This window comes from Apodemus sylvaticus, chromosome 13 (assembly GCF_947179515.1).
Source record: "Apodemus sylvaticus chromosome 13, mApoSyl1.1, whole genome shotgun sequence".
Lineage (NCBI taxonomy): Eukaryota > Metazoa > Chordata > Mammalia > Rodentia > Muridae > Apodemus > Apodemus sylvaticus.
The window spans coordinates 33,184,851-33,200,960 of record NC_067484.1 but is presented as its reverse complement, the minus strand read 5'-3'; the positions used below and the strand labels follow the sequence as shown (position 1 = coordinate 33,200,960).

At 50.1% G+C, this 16,110-nt stretch overlaps 2 protein-coding genes across 2 annotated transcripts in view; one reads left to right on the top strand and one right to left on the bottom strand.

The window, feature by feature from the left end:
• Nars1 (asparaginyl-tRNA synthetase 1) overlaps window positions 1–16,110 on the bottom strand; it is a 581,145-nt gene that overhangs the window by 402,322 nt on the left and 162,713 nt on the right. The window lies entirely within an intron of this gene.
• Window positions 1,822–16,110, top strand: part of Onecut2 (one cut homeobox 2) — a 43,024-nt gene continuing 28,735 nt past the window's right edge. Inside the window, exon 1 of the mRNA XM_052201390.1 lies at window positions 1,822–3,052. Coding sequence (XP_052057350.1) covers window positions 1,822–3,052 — 1,231 coding nt within the window. The remainder of the gene's footprint in view (window positions 3,053–16,110) is intronic.

Genomic DNA, 16,110 nt, shown 5'->3' with positions numbered 1-16,110 from the left:
CTTAAGAAGACCCCCTGCTCTTCTTTTGACAGCTGATCAAAAGAAAATAGGTCACGCTTCTCAAACTTATGTCCACCCTGTCCTTAATTACTGTCTCTTTAAACAAAGGCAACATCTGCGCAACCTCAGCTCGCTTGAATCTTCGGAGGCAAACGGAGCGCAACCTGCTTCGGAAGAATCTATTACTTTTAAGGCTGACTCGTGTTGGCCTCTCTGGCTGTCTAAGGCCACCCCTCAACCCCCACACAGTTCGTGGAAATCTCCCCCACACCGACCTCCCGACCCGGGTTTGTCAAACAACGGTAATTCTAGGAAGACGAAAGTGTACTTTTGAAAGCTACAGCGTTCAGAGCGAGAGAGCATTCTCTCCCGGGTAGTCAATGCCCCAGGCTCAGATCATAGAATGTAAATACCAGCGGAGGCTACGGTTACCTACCCAGGGCAGTAACCTAGGGTGAACAGTCCTAGTCTTCTCAAGGATTCCAGAAAAGTGATGTGAGAGAACGAGTAGGGTGTGTGTGTGTGTGTGTGTGTGTGTGTTGATAGAAAAAGATCCGAGGGTACTGTTCCCGCTATATTACATACACCTTGCTCCCAGGAGTATTTTTTTTTTCTGAACTGTGAATATCTTCTTCACCCCTAGACTCATGAGTTCTACACTCTCCCCCGCCCCCTCCCTGTTCTTTGAAAAAGCGTTTGGTCACCTCGAAACCGCAGCTGCTGGAATTTTAGTCTCGTTTTGCAATCTAGTAGGGCCCTTCTAAAGCCTCATAACTGAGAGATTTATGGGCTGGCCAAATAATTAAGTGATGTTATTGTGTTAACTTTGCCTGCATTAGGGCTGCTTGCGCCGCCGTCCCTCTGAACCTTCTGCCGCCGGCAGCCCCAGCTCTCAAACAGCCCAGGCGTTCGAGTTGTTCTCTCCCATACATTATGCACATACGAGTCTCGGAAAATTACCGTGCATTAGAACACATTAGCGCCTGCATTTTAAAAGCTAGGCTGCTAGCTCCCGGCGAGGGACTCTCGGGAAGTGGCTAGCTAGGAGGCGCGCGTTTGTTTTTACCGTTCAACAAGCTTACAAGAGTGAAGAAAGCTTTGAGGTGAGACTAAAGAAACCGTAGCAATCGTTGCTGCTCAGGAGAGGCAGAAAGCGGCACCTTTCACATAACCCCCCTTAGTCCCCAACACTCTTGCTTCTTTCTCTCTCCTTATCATCCCCCCCTTCTCCTCCCTTCTTCTCCTTGATGCTTGGTTCTAGGAGCAAAAAATGGGGGGGGGGGGGGCGAGCCGAGCTGTCAGCCAAACCTGAAACGCTCGGCCCCGCCCCCTCTATAGCCATTGGTAGATGCTCAGAGAAGGTCTGCCTTTTGAGACAAGCACTACTGCCGATTGGTTTCTCCTCATGCCCATCGGGCACGGCCCCGCCCCGGGCCCGGGAGGATAGGTTGGCTGCTCCTGCAAGCGGCAGAGCCCTTCTGGACAGCTCCCGCTCACCCAAACAGAAGACGTCGGCGCCAGAGTGGGCTCGGACATGGCGAGGCAGCGCGCCCGCACAACCGGCGGGGCCCGGTGATCCCTCCCTCCTTCCCCACCCCCTCCCCTCTCCCGCACGCACGCCCTGCCCGCCCCCACCCCACCCCCACCCCGGGCGCGCCCGCCCGCAGCCCGGGGCACACACCCGCACGCACGCTACCCCAGCACACACTCCCGCACTCCCACGCCCGCCCCCGAGCCCGTGGCCGAACCACGCCACGCGTGCCTAGCCAGCCCGCCGGCATCCCCCGCCGCTCCCACCGCCCCCGGGCCCCGATGGACTGAATGAAGGCTGCCTACACCGCCTATCGATGCCTCACCAAAGACCTAGAAGGCTGCGCCATGAACCCGGAGCTGACAATGGAAAGTCTGGGCACTTTGCACGGGCCGGTCGGCGGCGGCAGCGGCGGGGGCGGCGGCGGGGGCGGAGGGGGCGGGGGCGGGGGCCCGGGCCATGAACAGGAGCTGCTGGCCAGCCCCAGCCCCCACCACGCCGGCCGCGGTGCTGCTGGCTCGCTGCGCGGCCCGCCGCCGCCAACCGCGCATCAGGAGCTGGGCACCGCAGCGGCGGCGGCAGCTGCGGCGTCGCGCTCGGCCATGGTCACCAGTATGGCCTCGATCCTGGACGGCAGCGACTACCGGCCAGAGCTCTCCATCCCGCTGCACCACGCCATGAGTATGTCCTGCGACTCATCCCCGCCAGGCATGGGTATGAGCAACACCTACACCACGCTGACGCCGCTCCAGCCGCTGCCACCCATCTCTACCGTCTCTGACAAGTTCCACCACCCGCACCCTCACCACCACCCTCACCACCATCATCACCACCATCATCACCATCAGCGTCTGTCCGGCAATGTCAGCGGTAGTTTCACTCTCATGCGGGACGAGCGCGGGCTTCCGTCCATGAACAACCTTTATAGTCCTTACAAGGAGATGCCTAGTATGAGCCAAAGCCTGTCTCCGCTGGCTGCCACACCGCTGGGCAACGGGCTGGGTGGCCTTCACAATGCTCAGCAGAGCCTGCCCAACTATGGTCCGCCGGGCCATGACAAAATGCTCAGCCCCAATTTCGACGCGCACCACACTGCCATGCTGACCCGCGGTGAACAACACCTGTCCCGAGGCCTAGGCACCCCGCCTGCAGCCATGATGTCTCACCTCAATGGCTTACACCACCCTGGCCACACTCAATCCCACGGGCCAGTGCTGGCTCCTAGCCGCGAGCGGCCCCCTTCGTCCTCTTCGGGTTCTCAGGTGGCCACGTCGGGGCAACTGGAAGAGATCAACACCAAAGAGGTGGCCCAGCGTATCACCGCCGAGCTGAAGCGCTATAGCATCCCACAAGCGATCTTCGCACAGAGGGTTCTATGCCGGTCTCAGGGGACTCTCTCCGACCTGCTCCGGAATCCCAAACCCTGGAGTAAACTCAAATCTGGCAGGGAGACCTTCCGCAGGATGTGGAAGTGGCTGCAGGAGCCCGAGTTCCAGCGCATGTCTGCCTTACGCCTGGCAGGTAAGCCTTAGGGCAGCCGGCAGCCAGCCTGCTGGGAAAACTGCCCCAGTGTGCTTGTGGGGCTGGCTGGTCTGTGCAAGGGCTCTGCTATTTGGCTTATTCTCCCTTCTCCTCTCTATACATCCTCTTTCTTTCTTCTTTCTTTTTCTTCCATTTTCACTTTCTCATCTCCCCTTATTTCTCTCCTCCCTCGTTTCATCTCTTGTTTTCACACTCCTTGGCTTTGAGTTTTCATTGCCAGCCCTCCCCCCCCCCATACCCTACCTTTCCTCGCCCTATTATCAGTGTGCCAACCTTTTCCTCTCCTTCTTCAGTGTGAGGTGGGTCGGGGCTCTTAGTGTCCCCTCGAAGCCCTGTTTTGTGGGCTAGTGTCGCCTAGAAGCCCTGTTTTGGGGACTGGTGTACCCCAGAAGCCCTGTTTTAGGAACTCTAGAAGCCCTGTTTTGGGGACTCTAGAAACCCTGTTTTGGGGACTCTAGAAGCCCTGTTTTAGGGACTCTAGAAGCCCTATTTTGGGGACTCTAGAAGCCCTGTTTTGGGGATGTGAAAATCGAGAGCGGCCCTTAGCCAAAAACCTGTGCATTTAAACTCCCAGGACAAGGGATTTCAGTTTTCCATGATGCCTGGTCTCCTTCTGTAGACGCTTTTGACTGTTTGTGGGTTCTGATCCTTAAAAAAGAAAAAGTTCTTCACTCACCTCCTACCGACAAAAGCAGGCAAACTTCTTTAGTCTTTGGCAGGAGGTAGGTACACCCTTCCGGCTATGAAAAAGAACAGCAAGCCGGTGCACTACGCCGGTGCCGGAACCTATCCCGTGCTTTCCGTGTTAACCCAAGGACTTTATGACCCCACCAAAAGAGCGGAGTCTGGCCAGCTCCTGTTTCACTGCCTACAGATAAGAGGGTGCAAAGACCAAGGTTTGGGACTGCCACAAACCTTCCCACCCACCATCGCTTTGCGAAGAGGAGGAACGAGACACCAGAGTGTCGCAGTGTACCCCTTGCTGGGCTGCGAGCATTTACTAGTATTTGCTGAGGTTTGCTAGGGCTCCAGGAGAGAGAGGTTAGGGCGCTCTCGGAAAGAGGTGCTGAGAAATTAAGATGCGAGCTAGTTAAGGCTTCTTGGCCACAGCAGGCTGTAAGTTCCGCCTTTGCATTAAAGCGGGCGCTGATTGTGCGCGTAGTGGAGTGGCGGGGAGGCCTGGCAGCCCGGCAGGGGACCGGTCAACGCGCGGGTTACATTGTTCCGGAGCGGGCACGGCTCTCTGTGCCTCCTCTAGCGGCCAAGAGGCGAGGTACAGCCCTCTATTGTTCTAGGAACACTGAAATCTCCGGTGTGGGCGGTGGGGGCTAAAGCGAAAGACGCAGCCTGGGCTGCGGCTGACACAGTTTCCAGCTTTTGTGCACGCAGACCCGGCTCCCAGAGTGCTACGACTGCTCTGCCCCCAGGCCTGAACCGAGGACCCAGGGGGGCAAGGTGTCCAGACCTCCCACTGATGAGGACATACAAAACCCAGCTGCAAACCTAGCTGGGTGACTTCTCGGTGTTTCTTGGTGTCTAGAACAATTAGCATTGGCCTTAATTCGCATAAAACCCGTATTAGGGCTCGCGCGGTTCTGAATCCGGCGCTGCTCACTAGCTCTTGGTCTTGTAGCTCAGGTGTCTTTCCGGTCCCTCAAGACTTTCTTCCACCACCAAACCGGGTTTTGTGGGGTCCATACTACAGTTGCCTAGCAGAACTAAGGGTTGTGTCCCGCGGCCGTGATCACTGCTCCGAGGGAGGAGGCCTTTCCACCTACAGCCCCTCCTTTGCCCACTGTTGGGTTTTGTTCGCCACTCAGCAACCTCCCCTGTCAATCTAAAAGGGTAAAGAAAGGAGATTTCTTCCAGAAAATTCCCTTCAAAATCAGCGGGCTGTGGACTGTTTTGAATGGAGTTCGAAGCTGACTTAAATCGTTTTTCTCCGTTAGTTTATTCTTCATTCTTTTCTACGCTCTCCTCGGATTTGCCCCTGTTCCCTAGCAAAGATACAGCTTTGCGAGCTGGAGACTTAATGATTGCTCTCATTATGGAAACTCTTCGTTTTAGACTTCCCATTCCTCCCCAGTACTGTAGGAACTCAAGGGGTCTCAAGCATTGGTTGGTTTCCTGCGCTTGGGGGGGGCGGGGGGGGGCGGCAGAAGGAACTTGGCAGCTGCTCCTTGGAGCACAGTAAAAGGCTCGATGACAGCTGTTCCGCTCTGGCCCAGCTCGGAGCGCTGCCGCCCCCTCACGCTCGTCCGGCAAAGGACAGGGCTGTTTACAAACACAAGCGTTCTGTCTGTGTTGAAAGTTAAGCCAACCCCCTTGCCGCGAGCTTTTCTACAGTGGATGAGGAAGCGTGTGAAACCTGGGGCTCTCAGCCCCCAAACTCCAGAGGAGCTGCCGGGTGTCTCTTGGAGGCAAGCCTTCCAGACCACAGACCATGCGTCGTGATTTCCGGCGGGGATAGCAGACAGGGAAAGTGCACTGAGGATCCGGCTTGGCTCAAACATTTAAATGTGAGTCTGTTTTATAACCTTAGGTGAAAGGGGACAAGAGCCTTCGTCTTCTCTTATCTGACCCTTTTATCGGGCAACTACAAGTGCGTTGGGTGGTTATAGGAGGCTTTTCAGTATGGGGTCAGTAGATCAGTCCGTTCAGACACCGAGGCAAAAGCTGGAATCGGGTAAATAGGTATTATGTGCTCTGTGGAGTAGGGAAAAGAATCGCACAGAGGAGAAAAAGGAAGCCTTTGATTGCTATTGATCGATGGGAAACCCCGCTGGGAAGCATCCTGGAGTCCAGGCCTTTGGGACTCTGGGGTTAAGCAAGTCAGAGACTCCCCAGGATGGCCAGCCGAACCCAGCACCTTCACAACCTGGGGCCACGTCCGGCCACCCATTCACACCTCCCTCATTCTTGTCGTCTTATAGTTTCATCGTCTCGTCGTCTCACAGCGCCCCCCCCTCCCCGCCTCTCCTTTTATCATTTTGAGGCCCATCTGGACAAGAGTCAGAGGGACTCTTTGATTTGGCTACCATCTTCAAGTCAAGTGTGCCCAGTCACCTGGAAAGCTGTATCTTCAAGCCTGCCCATGAGCCCTCCCAGTCTTTCTGCTGTTAGCACAGCCAAGCTCGGGGTATACAGCAAGCAAAGGCGACTCGCAGGTTAGGGAAATTGGGATTATCCCAAAATAGAAGTCAGGGAAAGAAACTCTAAACTCACTAGGTGGTGAGAATGGCCAGTGGTAACAACTGGCCAAATAGGCTGGGAGTGGCCCAAGACGGGATCCGGCTGGGCCGTTCTTATTACCCTGGCCGGAGGGCAAACTCAAGAAGGTTTGAGCACACTTTCTCTGGCTTTGATCCTCAAGTGCATCTGCACACTGCACAAAAGCGAACTAGGAGGAACCTCGAGAGCTCAGGGAAGCACCCGAGTCCATTGCTTGGTGGAGGAAAACCGAGACTTTAATGATGAGGGATTATTATTATTATTATTTTCCCAACGCAGGAAAACAATAGCGTGGCTGCTATTGCCGTCATAACAGGCTTCTGCCTCCAAGGAGCGAGGCTTTGCTCTTGGCCTTCCCGGAGCCGGGCTCCAGTGCCAACTGCGGGAAGACAGTGTGACCTTCTCAAGGAAGCAGCCCCCAAACAGACAGGATAGTTAGAGCACACTCAGTTCAGGACGTTTTAAAGTCCTCAACCAACTCGATGCGGTCGGTCCCACTTGCCGCCCGCCTCAGTGATGTGGTCACATCATTGATCTCCCCATAGCTCCTGCCCAGATATTCGTACATGCGCGTCTCCTGCCGCGCGGTACAGGTGTTTTTAGATGATGCGGGAGACAGATTTTTTTTTTCCTAAAATGAAGTGGGCCTCCGTCACAACGTTCCTTCCGTTCCCCACCCGGATTTTCCGACCATTTTGTTTGTCCAGCGCCCAGCCCACCACTCCTTAGTATGGGGATCGGAGTCAGGAGGCCGAACCCAATACACACCGGTGCAGAACAGACTGCTCTGTTAGTTTGCTGGCCGATCAGATTAATAACTGGAAAGCTCACTACTGGTGTCCTTGCCGGGGTCAAGTCCCTAGTCCCCAAAGAATCCCTCTTAACACAGATCCAGACGGACGGGAGCTTGTAGAGGAAGGCGGGATGCGAGGGAACTGAGGGAACTCGAGCTCCGAGAAGAATTCCAGGCTGCCGGAGCGCTGGATTAGGGGCGGTGCATTTATTTTTATTCCAGGCTTTCCACCGTGCGGTTATGTCACTTTCTCAAACAAATGTGTATATGGAGGGAGATCGATGCTGATAATGTTTAGAAGATTAAAAGAGCATTAATGCTGGCAACAATAACGTAAACGTGTGGACCCAGATTTCATTGATCTGGAACCTGATCCGGCGCGTTTCCAGTAAGTCCGACGGCCGGCCGGCTCGCTCTTCCCAGAAGAGCGCTTGCCGGTGCCCAGGATCCCTGGCGCTCCGGCCACGCCAGCTGAGGCCCAGTTCTCAGGTCTGACCGCAACTCCTCCCGAGAGCAGCCTTTGGAGCCAGCTCCATTCTCGATAGGTTTTTCTTGGTCTTGCACGGGGCTTCTGGGTCCCATTTACCCACCGCTGCTCGCACACTGTACAATCTGTGCTACTTGAGGTGACAATTGGTGATCCTGCTTTAAAACAAAACAAAACAACAACAACAAAACGCTTTCGTCTTCCCTGCCCTTGACCATTGTACTTGATCCAACGGAACTCTGGCTAGTTTCTCTCTCTCCTTCCCTCCCTCCCTCCCTTTCTCCCTTCCTCTCCCTCTCCTCTCCTCTCCTCTTTCCTCTCTCTCTCCCTCCTTCCAGCCTCCCAGCCTCCTTCCCTCCCTCTCTCCATCAAAACTGTCCTGAAAAGCCTCTTAGTTTTGAAATTCGTTCTCTCTCTATTAAGTTTAGAAATGTGTCTAATGCTATCGGAGAAGGCTGTGCTTTAATGATCCGTGCATGGCATGGTCCTTACAGATTTCAGTACTAAAAGTCCGAGTTGCAGAGTTTGCACCCATGAGTTAGTTGGGCTGTTGAACTCAGCCTCAGTATCAAATGCCTAGGCTTCATCCCTCAGAATGGCCGATCTGCTGTGAACTAAGTGGGCCAGTCACTGGAAGGGTCTTGTCCTCTATCTGGATGTGCTGAGACCTTAGGCAAGGTAACTAGGAGAACACCCACTGTATACTTTTCCACCTGACTCTGAGACCACAGGCCCATCCTTGGTGTGTGTGGGGGGGGGGAAGCTCTTATGGGGGGGTTTCTCTGAGACACACATCTAATCCACCAGATAGAAAACTCTAGAAAAAAATTCCCCATCTATGAGTGAGAGGAAAGAACTACACTCTTAATCCCTTTTCATGCTAAATGGTGGGTTGTTCTTTGAGAAGGATCATTGAGATGAATTTTCTACAGAGAGGGCAAGAGCTGTTTTGGTTGCTTGTCAATATGTGTGTGCGCATGTGCTTGTGGGTATTATAAATATATTCATATACGTGAGTAAACTCATATTTTCCCTTAAGAGTGTCTTACCCTTGATGGAAAGGGGTGTTTTCCTACTTTCTCCAAGAAAAAAATGGGGTGGGGGAGAAAAGAAGATGTAAATCTTATGTTTTGCTTTGAATGTGGGAAAGACGGGATGGTAATTTCTTATCTTCCCACCAGTAGCTTTCCTTGAGCAAAGTCTCTAAAAGCCATGTGGTCACAAGATCCCCCCCATGAGCATAGGTGGTTCCTTTTTGTAGTGAAAGGCTCTGGATGACATCTGTCTTATCTGTCACCTCTCCCCTCTGGGGGGGGGGTGAGTATGGTCTCTGTAAAGTGGAGCTCTTGGGTTACCCCCAACCCCATTTAAAATCTAAACGACGGCAGGATTCCTGCTGAAATGTGTAGGGTGAGAGTTAAATCGACTGTTCCACATCTTCTTTGTCTCTATGATGTCTTAGCAACAGCTACATTCTTAAGTCAAGACTGTCCAGACCCTGGACCCGATTTCTAGACAGTCGTTTAATGACCACCTCTGGGTACAAGAAGAGTCCTCCATCCGAATTCTCTGGATTTAAAATACCCATGCACATTGGAGACCAAAGGACAGAGGAAGACAGCTCTTGGGAAGAAAGCATAGATTAGGCATAGCTAGTAGCTAGGGTTGTCAGAAAAAATGTCTTTGCCAAAAGTGGTAACATCCTGAGGAATCTCTGGAGAAATGAAAACCTCAAAGGAAAAACAGAGAGATTTAGTTTCTGGGTTCTTGCCAAAGGAAGAGAAACAAAGAGAGCATAAATAGAGATGATTGTCTGGATAAATGGCCCTGGCGAAGAGGATGAGACAGGGGTGCTTGGGCTGAACCGTCATGGGCTCGCTCTCTGGGGAATATTTGCTTTCATCCTTTTGGGGACTCTTCCCCACCCCCATTGAACTGAGGAATGCCTTTTTCCTTAAGAGGGTAACTCTTCTTCATGGCTGAGTGCATGAAGAGGAAGTCTTGTGTGGTCCTCTAGCTTGCCTGGTTGAGAGGAGCCCCCAGTGACTTCCTCCTGGTGAGAGACAATGCTCTTCAGCCCAGCCTTCCCTCAGACAACCTTAGTGCCTCTGAGGGAGATGTTTTGATTTCCAAGTATCAGACAAAGCAGTGACTGTAAAGATCACATGGGGTGTATTGGGTAGGAGGCAAAGGAGTTAACTGGATATTCCTGACAGAATAGACAGACAGAGTCCAGAGATAGAAGTTGTCTCACTTGGGAAGTAGGATTCTTGGAGGCTGTGGGTACTTATTATTGATAAAATCCCCTCCTCTGAGAGCCAGCAGGCTCTGTGCACCTCCTCGGTGCATCTCTCACCACTTGAAGATCCTTTACTCTTTTGGTAGAAAGCAGACTTTGTTTGGGTTGGAAGCACACCTCCAGTGTAATTTAATCAGCATTAGACTTTGGTTCCTGTAATCAAATATATATATACTTTCTCCTGTAGGAAGAGAAATAATTTCTCCGCGACTGGTATTGACTCAAAATCATGTAATTTCTAGACGGCATCACATTTTTAAAAGGCAAACCGCCATTTTCATGGTTTGCTTTGTCCTGACCAAGAAGCCCCTGTTGCCACCTAAGAAAGGGCAACCGCGAGCCCTGACAGGACTCAAATGTGCAGATGTCTCAGCACTGCTTCTGTAGGGTCAGCCTTTTAGATCTCTGTTGATAAGAAGCTATATTGACTGCCTCACCAGATCCCGGAACATGAGCTTTATATTGTCTGACGTTCTTAAAGGAACCTGTCTGTCTTGCGTTTTGCTCCTCATTGGAGAGGTCCCAGGCAGTGGAGTCTGGATGTATATTAAGCCAGGTCTTGCTTGGTGGCTACTACCAGCAGTTTCCTGTTCCACCCTAGGGCATCTCCCTGGAGCAGCTTGGTCTCCCCACCGCCTAGGGTGAGGCTTTGGGCTTTGCCCAAGCTGAGTCTGTTAGGGAATCTGTTGTAAACACAGATCCATTGATTTGCATTTGTCAGAGAGTAAAGTTAAACCAGTGAAGAGAGAAGCCCTTACCCTTTTATGCAGGGCCAGGGAAACCTTTCATATTGATCCTATTGATCCAACCTTTCCCTTTAAGGAAACCACATAGTTAAAGACCCTCGTTCAATAGATTTACCCTTCGTGCCTATGATATTCCTCTAAGTGTTCTCCTGGAGGATAGCTGGGCATTAAGCCCACATTCCAAGCCAAACAAAAAATTGAAAAGGGGAAATGAATTGGGAGGGGGCAGGAGGCGGAATTGTGGGAAGTGAAATTAAATCAGACCGAAACGTATAGTGACACAGCTGGCCGTGTTTTGATCACTCTGAAATGACATGCACAGATAAAGATAAATTAGATGCATTTAGCAACTCCTCTCCTTTCCCCCCCTCACAAATGAAAATCAGTTTCTATGCAAAGACTAGTCATGTCTTATGAACATCATCTCCTAATGTAAGGTGATTCCAATCGAACCACTAACTCGGCTGATTTAAACAGCTCATGTAAAAAAGCACTCTTTCTGCCACAATAATTGTTGTGGTTGGTTTGTAGGACATCAAGAATAAAATTAGTTCCTAAAGTTACAATATGTTGGACTCCACATATGATCATGGACACCAAAACCGTTTAAGAAGAAGGGGCTTAGAGCCATGGACGGGAACAGTAGAAGCCAGTGTAGGAATGAAGTCCAGGCTTTCTCGTAGAGCACTGTAGATGAAGTGGGAATTGCTACGTATTTCATATCTCCCGCTTGCAGATATGAAAATGAAAGTCCCTTTGTCCCTTGAATTACTGGCACAGTGCCATCCTTTCTTCTCTGGCCCCTTTTTTCTGTTCCATAAGTAACACCCATTTGTGAATTATTATTTTTTTCAACATGGCGCACGGACTCTTCTCAATTGGCTCTCTCTTAGATTGTTTTTGTACAGTCATGTTTGTCTTATGTGATTGAAAAATATTAATGATTCCTTAGGTGAACTAATGTATTTATCTGCCGAGTGAGTTCAAAGGGCAGAGTTCAGCTATGGTTCAGGTTAATTGACGAGGAGGCAGTGGGCTCTCTAGGTTGTGTGGAACAAGGGGCTAGCCCCCTTAAAATATCACTTTTAGCAAACACACAATTTCACTGCCCTTATCCTGGAGTCTGATGTAAGAGGCTTGATGCAGATTGCCTGTTAAAACAAAAACCAAAAAACAGAAACAACCCAAAGCACAGGGCAGGAACTGCAGCCAAACGCCCAGAGTCCCCCTCCAGGAAGGAGAGTTTTCTCATTGGCTAATTGCTTTATTGTTAGCCTGACCTGCAGAGCAGCTGCAGGGGCCTAGATGAAGGCTTGGGCCTTGGAATAATGTGATCCATTAGAACAGGGCAAGGCAGTTTTTGTTTACTCAATTGGAGCTCCCTGCAAAGTGCCATTAACCCCAACCCAAGTGTGTGTGTGCTGCAAAAGCCAAAGGTCACACTAGTCATCTGCTGGTGGGGCCAGCCTCTGCCCCTTGTCCAAGGGAGGGGGGCATCTGGCTGGCACTGCCTTCCTTGGAGTTTGGCCCAGTCTCTTGGGCCTCTCCAGGGTTTTGACCAAAGCAAGCATTTTCACCAATCGTTTACATTTCCCAACTGCTGAATCATGTTATTGCTGACTAAACAGTTTTGATCTGAGCATGAGCGCATGCGTGCTCACTAACACACACACACACACACTCACACTCCTCCCACTAATCCTCCATAGTCTATTTATGTTCCCTCTATTACTGTGCGTTACAGTAAATAGAACTGTGCACACAGCACTTTTAGCATAAACAGAGTATGGATGCATTACTTGGATCAAGCGGAAGGTACAGACTGGGGGAGGAGCAGAGCCGAGACTTGCTACAGAGACACTGGTAACTACAGTTCTACCTGCTGGGAGTCTCTGAGCTGTTGTCAGCTTCACCTAACCCAAGGCCCCTTCCTTCACTTCCTGTCTCACACTGATGCTTCATTCCCTATCTCACATTACTGCCCGATGCTAATATTACCTTCTTAGATATATATTATAAGGGGCCTTCCCATGATCCTTTGAGAATCCAGCCTCTGTTTCATTGTCAAGGAGAAACCAACCAACAGTTCTACCATGAGTGAGGTCTTGGACCACCAAGCAATTGAGGTAACAATTACTAAAGTGGGTGGAGTTTGGGGTGGGGTGGCAGAGAAAACAAGAAATGTGTGTGGGACCAAAGAGAAGTGGACACCTGTGGAAGAAGAATGGCACAGTGGATGGTGCCAGAGAAGACCATGGCTGATAAGCTGATAAGGTAAAATAGTGCAAAGAAGATTAGAGAGAAGGAGATATGGTGAGAAGAACAAAGACCTGAGCCGGTGAGGCAGACTTGAAGACCAAGGGAGGAGCTGGTGGAGCTTCATGGGATGTAGCTGTTTTCAACATCACCTCCTGCCCACCCAGCCAGGAGCCTTACCCTTCAATCCCAGCCTAGTGCCTGTGGGTGGGTTGCAGCCTCAGACCTAAGACGTTCAGCACCTTGAACAGCGTCACGGAGCGGCCCTCCTGCTGCGAGCCTGGCTGCAGGACCCTCTGCCTAGACCAGAGACCCGTGCTGGTGTAAAGTCTGAGTAGGGATGCAATTCCAGCCCTGTAGATTTGAGTCCAGTGGGGGCGGGGGCGGGGGCGGGGGCGGGGAATAGGGCCTCAGATTTTCCTTACGTTGGATGGTTTCTTGGAAAAACAAACAAGAAAACCCACCTTGCCTCCCAAAGAGGAAGAGCAGGAAGTCTGTGTGAGAAGACAGGGTGGAGTTGTCCAGATGTAGCTTTTCTTCGTGTCAGTTTTCAAAGACAGTGATTGACATTCTTCACATGTTTTTAAGATCTAGGATTTCTGTTAAGCTCTGTGCCTAGTTGCCCCTTTCCCCCAGGTATGTATGCAAATAAGTGCTTTGACTCTCTACCTGCATGCTGTGGGTGTTTGAAAACACAAGCCTCATCTTGTTAAGCAGTGTTCTCACACTAAATCAGCAGCGATGTTTCAGAGAGACCCAGTTATTAGACACAGCTCACTTAAACCTAAAGTCCAAGTTTAGCTGCTCAATTGTCACTGGTGATGGGACTGTGTTTAAGGAGATATTTACTTCTAGATACTCCTCCAACACAGAAAAGAGCCAAGATGATGAGGCTATTCCGTAGAAGGCATGAGCTGGCTTTAGGTGCTGACCTCTGACTGTCTGGCCTTTGGTACTCAGAAGCAGGTGAGTCCCATCGGTCAATAATTGAACACAATTTGCATCTGTTCTGGCTTTTAGTAAAATATCTGAGTTCCCCAAACTAATTAACACATAAAGCCCTCTTTTCCTTTATTTTAAGGAATTCTAGTCCTAGTAATCTATTACTAAGTGGTTGTTGGGAAGGCAGAGCCTAGGGACAGAAGAATCTTTCCTTCACAAGAAGGCCAACGGCATAATACATGAGTTTCTTTTCCTCTGGCAATTTATTTTAAAGTTGTAGGTGGCTCTTTATGAAAATAACTGGCCATATCTAAAAGCTAGTTTTGAGAGCATTTTTAAATGCTCTGACTAAACTGGTTTCTTCAAGCTGTATAATCTCAATTTTCAGACTCCCTTTCTAAGCAGGTATTGGGTTATACTTTTGAAATCTTTTCCGGTAAAAACATTGACACTCAGCATAGCCCTTTAAAGCTCTTTTCTTCTCCTTGCCCCTCCCCTTCCCCTTCCCCTCCCTCCCTCTCTTCCTCTCCCTCCCCTTCCCCTCCCCCTCCCCCTCTTGTTCTCTCTTACTACACCTGGGTACACCTTCCCAGCCTCTGCTCCCTCTAGAGCAGAGTTCCTCCCGGGCTGTGTGATTCTCTTCACTCATGATACTCAACTTTAAAGATCTTTCTTTTTTTTTTAATATTTCAAAACTTTGAGATAGAATACAAAATAATGAGTTTCACTGTAACATTTCTATAAATGTATGACATTACGCCTGCCCTTCCTCTCTCCTTGTCTCCCGAAGGCTCTGTCTCCCCTCTCAAACAGTCCCTTTCCCTGGGCTTACACCTACACCCTCACTAACTTTAGTCCTCCTCTTCTCCTCTTTCTTCCTCATGCTCTATGTGTGTGTGTTTGTGTGTATGTGTGTCTGGGTGTGTGTTGTGTGAGTGCATGTGTGTCTGTGTGAGTATGCTTGTTTTGTATTAGTGTGTGTCTGTATGTGTATGTATGGCTATGTGTGTGTTTGTATGTTGTGAGTGCATGTGTGTTTGTGTGAGTGTGTTTGTTTTGAATTAGTATGTGTCTGTATGTGTGTGTGTGTCTGTGTGTGTATCTGTGTGGTTGTGTGAGTGCATGTGTGTTTGTATGAGTGTGTTTGTTTTGTTTTAGTGTGTCTGTATGTGTGTCTGTATGTCTACGTGTATGTGTTTGTATGTCTTTGTGTGTTTGTGTGTGTGTGCATGTATGTGTGTGTATACCCATGTAAATCTAGATTCACCATGATATTCGTCTTTCTGTGCCTGGCTTCTGTGGAGAAATATAATTTCCAGTCTCATCCACTCTACATCAAACATCATAATTGTGTTCTTTAGAGCTGAATGAAATATGTGTCTACGTGCTATATTTTCTTCATCAATTTGTCTGTTAATAGGCATTTAGGCTATCATTCTCCAGCAAGTGCAACAGTAAACATACATGGGTGGTATCTCTGTGGTACGCGGATCTGGAATCTTTCAGGTATATACTCAGGAGTGCTATAGCTGGACCATATAGTAGTTTTATGCCAGACGCAAAATGACTCCATGGACAGATCTAACTGGGGTGGCCAGCAATGAAGAAAACACGACCCAGACACACAGAGAAGCTGGGTTGGGCTTTGGTTGGAGAAAGTGCAGCGTCCCTGAAACACAGGTGTTTATTATCTAGGGTTGAGCTGGATGGCAGTGTTTTACATAGAGCTTAACAAAGAGGTGGGGTTTGGGGTATACAGCTGGAATGAGGAGACAGGGTTAGCTAACTGTGGTATGAGCCATCTCGATAGGGAGCAGTGTTCAGGCTGTAAATAAATATCCAGGGGAGAAAGCTATGGTAGACATTGTTTGCACACAGTACCAACATCCACACAGATACCACAAGGGAAGGCTTCACCATTCCTCACGGATCTGAAGCACTAGGGTCCTTGACAGGGCCAGTCCATGTCAACATACACCCACTCCAGCCCTCACACACTCGGTTTTCTACAGTCTCTTTTCGGGGGTTTTAGGGGTCTGGGCAGGGGGATGCCACACTGATTTCTGCTGTGGCCTTACTAGTTTGAAATCTCTTAAGCAGTACATAAGGGTCCCTCTTTCCCCATATCCTCTCTGATGTTCACTACCCTGCGTTTGCTTTAGGATAGCCACTTGGACCGGGGTGAAATGGAATCACAATGTAGTTTTAATTTGCATTTCCCCAATGGCTAAGGATATTGAACACTTTTCAAATATTAATTGGCCATTTATGTCTTCTCACCTC